The following is a 13810-nucleotide window of genomic DNA, read 5'->3' as shown; positions in this document are numbered from 1 at the left end:
TCCCTGATGTCTTTATCTGACCTGCTTAGTATAGCTCCTGTCCCCACTTTCAAAGGGAGAGGCAGGGATTCTTTTATAGATTACATTTTAATTTCATTTTATTTACAAGCTTCATTTTGTGGTTTCACCATCTTGGAAAGTGCCTATAGTGACCATAACCCGCTCTGCGTCCAACTGTGTGACCTGCTTTTATCGCAAATGAGAAGTGTGGCAAACAAGGGTACGTTAAGACCAACAGATGGCAAACAACTGCTTAATGGTCTCAGATCTCTTCTGATGATTTTTATTGTGAAGTAAGAGAATCCTGTGCTACCGAGTTAGCGCTGTGTACCTCTCCAGGTACTTCTCCGGGAGAGGTTATCAGTGCTTACAATTTCATCTTCAGTAAAGTTGGTGATCTTTTAAGTGCACCGGCTTGTAGAGTAGCGATCGCTACCCCCAGATGGTTTCACTCATCGTGCTCCCAGGTGGCGAGAAAGCTGAAGGAAGCCTTGAAAGCTAACCCGAGAAATCAATCCCTGGTTAGAGCATGTCGCAAAGAGTATAAAATAACACTAGCCAAACGGAAGCGTGCCCTGAAGGAGGAGGCTTGGAGGGAGCCGATCGAGTCAAGTACCCTTAGGAATAGCTCTAGGTTTTGGAACATTGTTAATAGACCACTCTTTGAGCAGGAAGTAGGGGGCGATCTAGGTTTGCATATTACTGAGGAGGAATGGGTGCTCCATTTTAAATCTATATTTGAAAGTCCAATGGAGCAAATTTGTCAGACAGGTCGGTATATGGACTCCCCTTTAGTGATTTTCAAACAGGGAAAGGTTGAGGCTGGCATTGCAGGACTAACCTGCAAAAAAGCTCCAGGACCAGACGGTATTCCTCCGGATCTTTTCAAGTCTGATCCACTTTTCTGGGCACCGGTCCTTGTGGCTGTGTTCAACGCAGCTGCCTTGAACGGTTGCCCTGAGTCCTGGGCCACCTCTACTATAGTCCTCGTTTTCAAGAAGGGAGATCGGAATAGCACTCATTGCTATAGGCCTATCTCACTTCTTGATTCAGTGGTTAAGTTTGTGGGCCGCGTACTTTTAGAAAGATTATCCACCTGGGCGGAGGAGCAAAAGATAATTTCTGACGTGCAGTTTGGATTTCGCCCTGGTAGGTCGACTGTGGCCCAATGCCTTAACTTAACCATGTTACTAAGCAAATTTACAGTTGCGCGTCCTGGTACTGTCTACCTAGCCTTCATGGACTTGTCCTCCGCATTCGATTGCATGAATAGGGTAAAACTGTGGCAGTCCATGAGGGCTAGGGGGGTAGAGGGTAACATTGTCAACTTCCTTGAGGACCTTCATAGGTCAACCAAGGCTAATGTTAGATTCTCCCAGGACCTCCGTGTCTCCCAGGACTTTGATATAAAGAGAGGTGTACGGCAAGGGTCTATTCTGGCCCCATTTTTCTTTAATCTTTACATCAATAACCTTGACAGAGCTTTAAGAGCTACTGGGGTAGATTACCCGTATGTAGGGCGACGTGGTCTTCCTGTCCTATTATATGCGGATGACGCAGGTCTTCTTTCAAGGACTGCTAGAGGTCTGCAATCTTTGTTAGACTCCTTCTCAAACTTCATGGCGGATCGGGACTTATCAATTAATAACTCGAAATCTTACATAATGCAGGTGGGGACGCTCCCTAAAAAAAGTTTTCAATTCAGAGTCGGCCCCACCAAAGTCCCCTGCACTGACGTTTTTTCTTATTTAGGGGTCCTATTGGATGATCAAATAAAATGAGGGCCATTAATTCTTAGGAAAAAGGGGGACCTGGCCCGGGTGATTGCGGCCATTTTTAGGTCTCGCCTGACCCAGCGCATGCGATGGTCTGGCGAGACTTTTTGAGAGGGCTCCAAAAAGTGCTACCAGGCCAGCCTAGACCTACAGTGCATGTGCGCGGGCGCGCGCATCGCGATTACTTTCACTCTCGCGGCGCACGCCCGCTTTGAAGTTTGATCGCGATCACCTTCACTTTCGCGGCCCAACGGCCGCTTGACATAGCCAATAAGTCTCGCTTTTGGGACCTTATAAGTATTTAGTTATGCAACTGTTGCATGGCTAAACACTTATGAGGTCCCAAAGGCGAGACCTATTGGCTATGCCAATGCTTGTTAACTTAGCTTCTAAACTAGGTAAGAGACCAATTGCAGCTATGCTGAAAGTTTATCAAGCAAAAAGTGTAGCTATAGCTAGTTATGGAAGTGAAATTTGGGGTCATACCGCTGCGGATTCACTTCAGGTGGGCGAGAACATTTTTTTGAAGCACCTTCTGTGTGTTCCGCGTGGTGTGTCTAACTTAGTGGCCCACGAGGAACGGGGGGTGCCTTATTTAAGTGACACTCTGGCACTGCGCCCACTTATGTTTTGGCTAAAGTGTTGGTCGAACAAGGCATTAACTCTTAACCACCTGATTTTAAAAGAGTGTATGTCCCTTGACAACGCGTTCCGAATACCGTGGCTTAAATATATTAAAAGTAGCCTCGAAGGGTTAGGGCGTGTTGATTTATACTCTAACCCCAAAACTATTGTAAAAAAGGACGTGGAGAAAATTAGGGAATCCTTCATCACTTTAAGGAAACTGGAAAGAGATGAGCAGAAATTACGGAAGCCGAGTATCCTTATCTTCTTAACGCTCAAAACAACTCCATCTGCCGAGCCTTACCTCCTGGGGTCTCTATCTACATATGAGCGGTTCTTAATGACCAGGTTTCGCATGGATCTTTTTCACCTCCTGCTTGCCAGGCCAAGAGTGTGCAGTAGAGGTCAATTGTTGCCACCCTGTGGCTGTGACTGACAGTCTCCACAGGACCTGCTACATTTTATGCTTTTTTGTAAACTGTTTGCTATACCTCGTAGGTATTTTTTAGTCCCGACTTTGAAGAGGATGAATTTTAACCAGGCTCGTCCAGCTCTCCTGTATCTTCAACTGTTGAAGGAGGATTGTATATTCTTTATTGTTGGTTACCTAAAATCCATTGTGAAAACCAGGGCTGGTTTGGATAATTAGCTATTTGCTTGAGGAATCACCTAGGAGTTAGCTGTCCAGGAGGACCAGATTAGCCGCGAAGGACAGCATTAATCTAAGGGGGCTATTGCTTGACTTTGCGCTATGCACTTTATTGCTACAGACTAATATGGGAGGTTGTGCAATGGGTTTTCTTCATATTTTATAAGGTCTGCTATTTTATGTAATCATGTTTTAAATGTAATATGGATTTTACACAACTGTTATGGTTTTATTTATGTGAAACTGAATAAAGTTTATTTGATTTGGTTTGATTTGACTACACCGGTCAAATTGTCGAAAAACAAATAATAGGCTAGCTCAGCTTACATGCTTCCTATGAGATATTAATTAGTCAAAAGTAGTTTCAAACAAATATTGGATAATACAAGACCGTGTCCCACTTAGTTGGAAGACACTAAAATAACAACAAGCTCACATCTACAGTGCATACGCATGAGTTAGACCACTATTATGCGCTTGCTGCCAAAAAGTGTATACCCAATCAGCATGCTGATTGTTTAAAGATAAAGCTCAGAGCAATTTTAAAGCAAAAAAGGAGAATAAGCAACTTTGGTAGGCAATAACAAAAACCCTATAGTCAAGGCCAGGAGACTCAACTTACCACCAATTCCGCTTCATAAAAGAAAAAGTATGCAGGAAGAATCATGGAAGAAGAAGAAGGAAATCTCAATATAATTTAAAATAAATGTGTCAATTCCATTCTGGATGTCGCCAAAAAAGAAACATAGTCACGCACAACTTGTACTTATATATGTATAACAATTACACACATTTTGGTATCATATACTAACTGCAAATGGCCAATGTAAAAAGTAAATATGAGCATAATATATATGTTTTCACAATGTATAGTGATGTAGACCTAAAAACATACACACATCCATATCATTTCACATTATACAAAGACATATTGTAGAGTGACAATTGTCAAAGCAATCCCAAGATAAAATACAATGGAGGGCCAGTGAGATTACAGACGATGTCTATATACCCTCATATACAAAAAATAGCAGTAGTTAAATGAGACAATGGAATATTCAGCATAGCAGCAGGATGTCAATACAGAACAACAGAGTTACATTCTTCCAGCGTATTCAAACCTCTATTGGTGCTGTCACATTTCAAGATCCACTGGCATTCAGCTCGGTTTAACAGCATTTGGATGTCAGCGCCTCTAGCGGGTTTTTTTATTTGTTCAGTGACCTGGCATCTGATTTCATTCACATGGTAGGCATGTTCTAAGAAGTGGGATATCAAGGGAGCATTCATGGTACAACACAGAATGCGACTTTTATGCTGTGACAGACGTGTCTTAATCTTCTGAGTTGTCTGACCCACATAAATATGGTCACAGTGGCAACAAATGGCATACACCATGTTTTGTGAGTTGCAATTAGTGTGATCTCTCAAATAAAAAACAATATTTGCATTTGAAAATAGTTTAGTTTTAGTGGTAGATTCACATGTAATGCAGTTACCGCATTTGACGTGTCCAACTATTTAATTTAATCCTCATATAGATGCTAAATCAGGGGAACTTGTTTTAGGTACACATGCAGGCACCAAATGGTCCTGTATATTCCACTCCCTCCTGAAGTAAAACAATGGCAGGTCATCAGAAATACTTGTCGATCTAACCAGAGGCAATTTTTTTTCACAATTTTACTAATGACATTACTCTGGGTGCAAAAAGTAGTTATGCAGACTGCCCTCTCAATGGCTTTTTTGGGGTGTGGAGTCAATAGAAATTCTCTGTGGTTATACCACACTCTCTTTAAGGATCTCTTGATTAGGCGCAGAAGATAGCCTCGATCCACCAATTCTTTTGCTAAAATTATTGGCTTCACAAAAATAATCACTTCTGAATTTACAGTTTCTTCTAATTCGAGGCATCCTGTCTTTTAAACCCTTGGGATGGTGGCTTTGGTCCTGAAGTAGAGTGTTTTGAGCCATGGGTTTAGTATACAATTTGATTGCGAATTTGCCATTATGAGACATGATTGTGAGGTCCAGGAAATCAATTGTTTCATTGTCAAAACTAGAGGTGAGTTTTAGGTCTACTGAGCAGGAATTTGACCATTCAATGAAGCCAGATAGAGACGTTTCATTGAAGATATTATCAATGTAGCTCCTCCAATGGCGCACATTGTTGAAGAAAGGGTCTACAGAGTTATTGTAGATGTATTACTTCCCAAAGTCATCTACAAACAATACTGCAAAATTGGTGGCATAAGAAGCCCCAATAAATGTCCCCTTTATTTGTAGGTAGTAGTGTCTGTCACATTCAAAGTAATTTTGGGTCAATGAGATCGTAATGAGTTTAGTTATGAATTCTGCTGAAACAATCACATGACCCAATCTGGTATCTAAGACATCCTTTATTACCTTTATTCCTTCCAATTGGTAAATTTTGGTGTACAAGGATTCGATATCCAAGCACACCAACTGCATTGGGGTCAAAATCAATGTCCTCAATCTGCACGATCATGTCGCTGCCGTCGCGTATGTAGCTGTAGGTATTTTTTGGAAAGTCCCTTATGGAAACATCAATGTATTTACATAAGGGCTCCAGAACAGAGCTGATACAATGGGTCTACCTGGAGGGCATGAAAGACTCATGAATTTTTGGCAAAGTGTAAAGGACAGTAGTCCTTGGAGTCTTCTTGTTTAAAAATCCAAATTCATGTGTACTTAAGAAGCCAAGATTCTTTGCTTTTGAGGTAGCATCAAGCACCAACGTTTGGATTTCAGTCAGTGGATTGGATCTCAGTAGAGTTTAGTGGTCATTATTAGACAGTTGTCGTTGTACTTCAGCTTTATAAGCTGATGTTCATTGAACCACAATGCCTCCTTTATCAGCAGGCTTAACGGTCAAATCCTTATTATTTATCAGTGTTGTAAGAGCTTGACGCTCATCGAGGGTAATATTATAAGGAATGTACTGGAGTTTGTCTCATAGTTTAATCACATCATTGATCACCATAGTTTTGAAGGCCAGCAATTCAGCTGGCATTCAACTATTGGGAGGATTGAAGGAGGACGGTGGTCTTAACCTTGCGGAGTTAAAAGTCACCAGGGAATGGTTTGCATAGAAAAAAGCTCTAAGGCGTAATTTACGAAAAAATTTTAATAGCTCCATTTGGATGTTAAAGAAATGTGTTAGTTCTGTGAGCACAAAACTGAGACCCTTACTAAATAGTGTTGTTTCTGCCGAAGAGAGCACATCATCTGACAAATTAAAAATAGAAATTAAGGAGTTAGCATCCCTATTTGTTGCACCCACTAATTGGGAGGGCCTCAATGATAACATTTTCTGCAGGTTTGTCTCTCCCCTGATTGGAAATTCCATTGTTGGGGTCTGTTTTTCCCCCCTGCCCCTCCCTTGGCCTTGTTGTCCTAAAAAATGAGGATAACCAGATAACTGGGGACCAGTACTTGGTTGTTTTTCGTTCACAAAGGTAACACTTTCTGCAAAACAAAACAATGCTGACCACTACGCAGACACCCATGTGATATGAAATTAAGGTGCCCATGTTGCCGCTAGGCAACCAAACGTGCACCCATGCAGGAAGCAAGTTGAACAGTGCTGTTTATCTCTCTCCAGTTCATGCAACGTAACACCTACTTGCCTTGGTGCCTTGCAGCGCATTAACCTTTAGTAAATCTACCCTTAAGTGTTTATCTTTGACAACGACACCCTTTCCAAGATTGGTAAAAGCCATCCAGCAGCACTCTGTGGCCTTCACAAAAGCCCTCCTCTGAGCTCTTTTCTGGCTATATATTTACAAAAGAACTTTGCTTGTCTCTGATAGCTGTGTCTAGAGGCATAGTGGGGGTGCCACTGGCCCCAGTACAAGCAAGGAATAGCTATATTTTACAGCAGCGCTGGCTTCAGTGCAGCATGGCTGAAAGTTAAAAAAAAAAAGTGCTATGACACGGTGAATGGTGCAACATGGCTAAGAAACACCGGCAAAGCCAATAGATCTCACGTTAACAAGACCTATTGGCTTAGCCAGTGCTTGTTAAAGAGGGCTCCTTTATCCTAAGAGCCACCCAGGTGCCAAATGCATAGCCAAATAGAAAAAATAGATTTTTCTTCCGTCCTCAGGGAGTAATGTGAATAGCAAAATATAAGGTGCCACATAAATAATGGCAGTACAGCCTTTGACTGCACCCTTAGGATTGTGGATTTATCATGCATATTGCATCCATGCTGTAGTGTGCTAACATTGTCTTCGGTATTAGTAGGAAGGGGGAATATGATGGATGGTTTTCTGCTTGTGAACTCACTGGTGTAAGATCCACGCTCACATTCTTCTAGGGGCTACCTATGTTCAGCTAGCCCTCCCCTTAGACTACAGAAATAACACATCACCTGTTTATGAACCCTGCCCATATATTGATAAAGACCTTATTTTGTAATTGTCTGACTCGGCTGGGAATACAAGGTAATGCTGTCTGAACCATTTCCTCCAACACCTGCCAAGGAGAGTGGCCTACAACCATTCTACTTTTCTTGTCGGGTGGTCGTCAAGAGCTTGAACACCGATTCTCATCTGATTAGAGCTGCCCCCCTCTCCAGCTGCTCTGGAAATTGAATAAATACTGCAACTCTTGGACTAGTATTTTGAAGTCTCCTCAGTGGCGTAGCTGGGGACACTGTTTTTGAGGGTGGCAGGAGTCCTCCCGTCCCCGAGAACAAGTTGACTGTCAGCCACCACCCTTGCCAAGAACAAGTCGTCCATTGACCCCCTCCTCCCCAGAACAAGTCGGCACTTCCCTGCACCCGGGTGGCAACTTAGGGGTCACCCCTGATGGCAGAACGGCTAGCTAGTCCCTGTGCTACGCACAGGGTCAAGACTGAGTTGCATATAGCTAGGGTCTGAACTGAGGTGGCGAAGTGAGCTAAACAATGATGATGGATTCAACCCAGATCTGTGACGGGGTGAGTGTCTGAAAAGTTTTAGCGCTCCATCCATCATCTCCTTGTGTTTGCTTTGTTTGCCCTAAGTTGGCAGGGTATGCCCAGACGTGGGTCCCTTGCTCACTTTGCCACTGGATTCAAGCTAGCCTGGCTAATGAAGGGTGTTACCCAGAAACCGGTCCCAGGATGCTTGTTTCTGGTTCAGGGAAGACCTGGCTTGGCAGTTCGGGCTGAGCTGTTCCCATGAGGCACAGGGTCAAGACTGATTTGCATATAGCTGGGTCGGAACTGAGGTGGCTAAGTGAGCTAAAGAATGATGATAGATTCTACCCAGATCTGTGACTGGGGGTGACTGTCTGAAAGGTTTCAGCGCTCCGTCCATCATCTCCTTGTGTTTGCTTAGTACGGCTAGCTACGCCATTGAATCTTCTTGATCAACGGTGTTCACAAGAGGATGCAAACAGTAATTAATGGAGGAGACTGCAAGCATCAACGACAAGGAAGCAACTACATGGTAAGCAGTGACGTATTCCATGAGAGAGTCAGGCCTGGTGGCTCAATTCAGTTCAAAGCATAATAGGTGTAAAATTACATGGACAGCCAGGTTTAAGACTCGAAATTGGTTCAACATCCTGTTATTCTGATCTTAATCACCTACTTGGCCCATGCTTAAACAAAAAATTAAAATGAATGTAACATTGTTTATTGTGTCTTCGTGCCTAAATAAAAAATAAAAACATGAAGGTAATGTAACTGGAGCTCATGTTAAGCGCTCCAACAACTTCAGGTCAAGTTCGCGCTAGAGTTGAAAGAAGCAAAAGGCACATGGGGAAGTGCGAGGGGGTAAAAATAAATAGTGTCTTAATCCTAATGCAAGCAGCGGATGCCCACTAATTAAGTTTAATTAGTTTGTACTTCGTCCATGCTCCACTGAAGGAACGGAACTAATGCAATGACCGTCGATGCCCAATTAAAAGGCTGCGTTGAAGAGTGAAGATTAAGCAAACCAATGGTAAGTAAGGGCATGCTCCAAGCCTTTCACTGTATATAATACTCCTCGCAGCAAGCAGCCCATCCGCGCTGTTAGGCGAGACCTAATAAAGCAATAATCAGGGATCAGCGGGCCCTGGTGCCACTGCACCTCCTGTACCATCACAACTATACCAACGCTGGGTTCTGACCTTCACAGGAGAGCACTTTTGCTCACTGAACACTGCACCTGGATTCAAACTCACAAACAACCCCGATTCATGCACAGTTGTTTTACATGAGTACGTTCTTAAAAAAGGAAGTAGTCTGGAGAACTACTCCGTCATATATTCAGACCAACTTTACCACTATTGAAACAAGCATTTGCAATGCAAATTGGTCTCTCATTTGCCAGACTTTGAGCTATTGGAGGTGTAAATGACAGTGTCTTTTACTGAGTTTGTGGCATGCTGGGTTGGATTTTGTGGGAGACACCAGTAGTGGCATTGCGGTTCTGGAAGACACCCTGATAACTTGGAACAAGCTTTTTTAGGAAGCAGCAGAAATAAATAATCTGTGAAAGAAATACTGCATTATATGCCGATGGCCAGGGGTGTTCTTGGGTAGAGGGAGGTTGAAATGAAAGACAAGGAGGGGTTGCATAATGGGCCTGGATATATTTGCGGAGGAGCAGGTGAGTAATACTGCATTATATGCCGATGGCCAGGGGTGTTCTTGGGTAGAGGGAGGTTGAAATGAAAGACAAGGAGGGGTTGCATAATGGGCCTGGATATATTTGCGGAGGAGCAGGTGAGTGGATTGTAAGAATCAGTGGGCAGGGGTTGACCAGTGGGTCACTAAGCTATGTTCACCCATAACACACTCTAGATCCTACCCCAAGCTTATCTTGCAGCCCTGCCAAAGGCCTCCTCCCAGAATGTACTGTCATACCTGCCAACAGCTTAAAAACACAATAGGGGGACTTAGGGGGAAACAATCCTGCGACAACTCTCCTCTTCTGGTATCCCCTGCCCGAATACTGTACACCACCATACTACTTTATAGATCGATAACTTACGCCAGTCTGGACTAGTTAGACAACAACTGAGGCTTGTAGGCTAACGTCTTTTTCACGATGGGGCAAGATGCTGAAACTGCAAACAAAAAGGTGATAAAGGCTTGCTCCTCAGGCTACCATGCATTTGTCCAATGTGGTTATATTCAAATGTGGTAAGATCACATATCTCAGAATTGGGTGGCCATTACCACCAGCCAGAAGCAAGCGTCAGCCACACTATCACACATTCCAACTGAGGCAAACTATTTACTGCACTTGGACATCAGCCCTGACTCAGCATTCATGTGGGAATGGGAGGACCACAAATACTAGCGAGCACTTTGCAACACTGCCTCACAGAAATAAAGTCAAAATCCAAGACCTTTACAGTATCAAAGTTCTTTCTGACTGTGGTTTCACTGGAGAGTCAAAAACAACCCCTGGACGCACATCCACATCCTGATTTTTTTGGGGGGAAACAAAATAAAAGTAGCAACCTACGCTCTATACTTATGACGTGTAAGAAGTTCAAGCAATCCTATTAATGCAGGTTTGCAGAAAGGAACTGCTATTCTCCATCTAAATGGTCCTTTAAATGATTTGAGAAGGCAGGACTAACTGGAGACTACGCAGGAAAAAGCAACAGATAGGAGGGTGCTGCTTCTCAGAACAGTCTCACACGCAAAGATTCTAGTTCGAAACTAGACAGCGTGCTCCGTACAACTACTGGGAAAAAAACGTTTTTATGCTCACGTGTAATGTCCTCAGCATTAGATTCTTGGGCAGGAAGACTAACTCGTACCCCGCTAACTGGGAAACATCTGCTTCACGTGTAAGGTGTGAGGTTCCTAGGCTTGCGCATTTCAGGGTGCGGCAGTTGTCAAGAACCTATTCCACCATCCAACAATTTTAGCCAACAGAAGGTTGCATTCTGGGACTCGTGGTTTCGATTTCAAATTGCACCCTCAGGCAAACAAAAAAAACTACACACAAAATACAGTTGCTCAAAATGCCAGGAGCGGGCAATGGCGCCCCACCCAATACTGGACCATTTTGTAGGAACACATGCAATGAGGCTTAAAAATCGTGCAGGTGGCAACAAGGTAAACAAAAGGCTGTAACGCGGACAAGCTAGTTAGCCCTGGAATTGCCTGTTTCCAGGGAGAGACAGAAACACAAACATTACCCTCCAAAAGTGCGCATGATAAAAACAGGTCTCCTTCTGCGGTGGGGCAGGGCAGGAGGGGGGCACAAGTGAAAGATTGGGAACACCACCGAGGGAAGATCTGGGGGGTCCTACTGCATTCTATGTCATGCCGGGGTGCTGTTCTGGGAGCTGCAGCACTTGTGTGGAAGTCTAGTCGCCATGTTGTTGCTACACAGCAAAGGCTGTAGTAGCAACAGTAGAAAAATACAGTAGAGAGCGAACGAGACCGGGAGGAAAACACAGGACTGAGCAACCCTGCCTGCTGCGTCACCTGACCTCAGGGAGCGGCGCTGGCTGCGTGTCTGCTGCTGCAGACAAGGATCACGTGCCGACAACCACCCTATGTGCGGGGGGCACGGGAAAATCTCCCGCATGGCCAGTGACAGAATGTTCCCCCGCCTGCGACCTCTCCGCTTTTAAATTTCACTTCTGTGACTCTTACTGAGGTGCGGACCCTATTAACTCACTTCGGGGAGGCAGGTTTAATTTAGCACCCGTACAGTTTTGGATCCATGGAAACTGCCACAAACCCAGCCCACGGACCGAGCTGTGTACTGTGCAAAAGTGCACCACCACGAGCGGTCACTGAGAGCAGCCGGCCCTTATTGTAAACATTTATTTTGTTACTCACTTGCTACTGGAGAGAGGATGTAGTCTGATGGCTAGACTGACGACTTTGGTGCCGGAAACCAAGGTTCGAGCCTCGGTGTCGCGTCCACATCCTGTGATTGTGGCCAAATCACTTAATCTCCCCGTGCCTGAATGTGTACTTGTGTAACGTACTCAAGAGACACCCTGCCAGCATCACCTTACACGCTCCGCCTGAGCAGCCCTGACTGCCATGTCACCTGACCTCAGGAAGGGGCGCTGGCTGCATGCCTGCTGCTGCGGGCGAGGATCACACGACCGACAACCATCCTATGTGGGGGGGGGCATCGGCAGGGGCTGAAACCTTTTGCAGTCAAAAACATCACGGCAGCTGAAAAAATATGTGTGTCTGTGCCTGGGAGGCACACGATCACCAGTAGCTGAAACCTTTCGCAATCTGTCACCGTCACGCGCTTGGCTTAAACAAGGCACATTAAATTAAAAAAAGTCCAACAAAAACAGCATACCAAAACAACGCCCCTAATACAAGTAAATGGGCCAATAGCCATAGGCAGGGCCAAGAGTCAAAAAGGACTGACTTAAAACACTATTAGCCAATACCAAGTACACCATTTTGAAAGGCACACTCGAGAACAAATGAAAACAACGATTTAAAAAGAGGCGGTCAGCCACATAGTAAAGTATATACTGCATGTCTCAACGAGACTGCGCATGTGCTGCCTAGGCGAAACCTAAAAAATGTACACAATTCTTCTTCTGTGTTAAGGAGGCTATAGAGGTGCTCTAACATGTAAGACTCATGTGCATGTGTGGAATGAATGCCTCCTAGAGATTAAAACAGAAGAAGCGAGTGAACAAATGCCGAATTCAAATTTAAACAAATTAATTTTATAAAAATTTCAACCTTGTATATTTTTGTTTTAACAGCTGAACTTTGTTCGATTTTATCTTCCACTACTAATCAGTGATCACGAGAAAGTGATTTATTTGGATGATGACATCATTGTGCAAGGTACGTTTTTGAAATGAGGATTACAGTAATAAATTTGCACGGCTTCACAGCTACTAACCTTTCTTTATTTCTAACCCTGCTCAGCATCATGGCTTACTGCTTGAAAACTTAAACATTTGGGGACCCCACCAAACGCTGCTGTGTGCTACATACAACGTGTACTTTAGGAAATGAATTGTCTGTCTTTGCAGCCTGCAGAGGGGACTCTCGCTATACGTGTGCAATGCTCTTTTTTTTATCTTGGATGTGCTGCCCAATGTTACAAAATTAGATTTAATTTCTTAGCAGTGGCAGTCTCCCTCAGGGGACAGCTTTCTTCCTGATTCACAATAATGCTTTCCTTGCCTCCTTCCTCATAATGCCAGTAGGTGATCTCACCAAGAGTACAGCACCATACAATGTCATCTGGAGCTATAATTTAGTTCTATGAGCAGAAATTTAAGGATCATTAGGTCTCAAGGGAGAGAAAGGGGGCATCTGCCTCCAAACGTGAACAGGGGCATATCTGACTATGATTAATTTCACATCGCTATAAAATGACATTTTGTCTAAGAAATACTTTCCACAGGTTCTCACCAAGTAACAACCAATTACAAGCATTGGCATAGCCAATAGGTCTCGCCTTTGGGACCTTATAAGTGTTTAGCCATGCAACAGTTGCATAACTAAACACTTATAAGGTCCCAAAAGCGAGACCTATTGGCTATGCTAATGCTTGTTTTAACTGCTGCTATTGAAGCCTTCCGGAGAACATCAAAGCAGCCGTACGGCCGCGAAAGTGAAAGTAATCGCGGTAAAGCGCGGCGCACGCGCCTGCGCACATGCACTGTAGCTCTAGGCTGGCCTGGTAGCACTTTTTGGAGCCCTCACAAAATTTCTCGCCAGACCAGCGCATGTGCTGGGTCAGGCGAGACCTAAAAAATCAGTGTATCTGCCGTACTTGGTGTCTGCATCCTTCTCACG

The 13810-nt window shown here is 44.1% G+C and overlaps 1 protein-coding gene across 2 annotated transcripts in view; it reads left to right on the top strand.

The window, feature by feature from the left end:
* GLT8D2 (glycosyltransferase 8 domain containing 2) overlaps positions 1-13810 on the top strand; it is a 138445-nt gene that overhangs the window by 58220 nt on the left and 66415 nt on the right. For both annotated transcript variants that reach the window (XM_085653251.1, XM_085653252.1), the window contains exon 6: positions 12763-12847. In XM_085653251.1, the coding sequence (XP_085509377.1) occupies positions 12763-12847 (85 nt within the window). The remainder of the gene's footprint in view (positions 1-12762; positions 12848-13810) is intronic.

The sequence above is a fragment of the Triturus cristatus genome, chromosome 4_1 (genome assembly GCF_964204655.1).
Source record: "Triturus cristatus chromosome 4_1, aTriCri1.1, whole genome shotgun sequence".
Taxonomy (NCBI): domain Eukaryota; kingdom Metazoa; phylum Chordata; class Amphibia; order Caudata; family Salamandridae; genus Triturus; species Triturus cristatus.
This window is presented reverse-complemented; position numbering and strand designations above follow the sequence as displayed.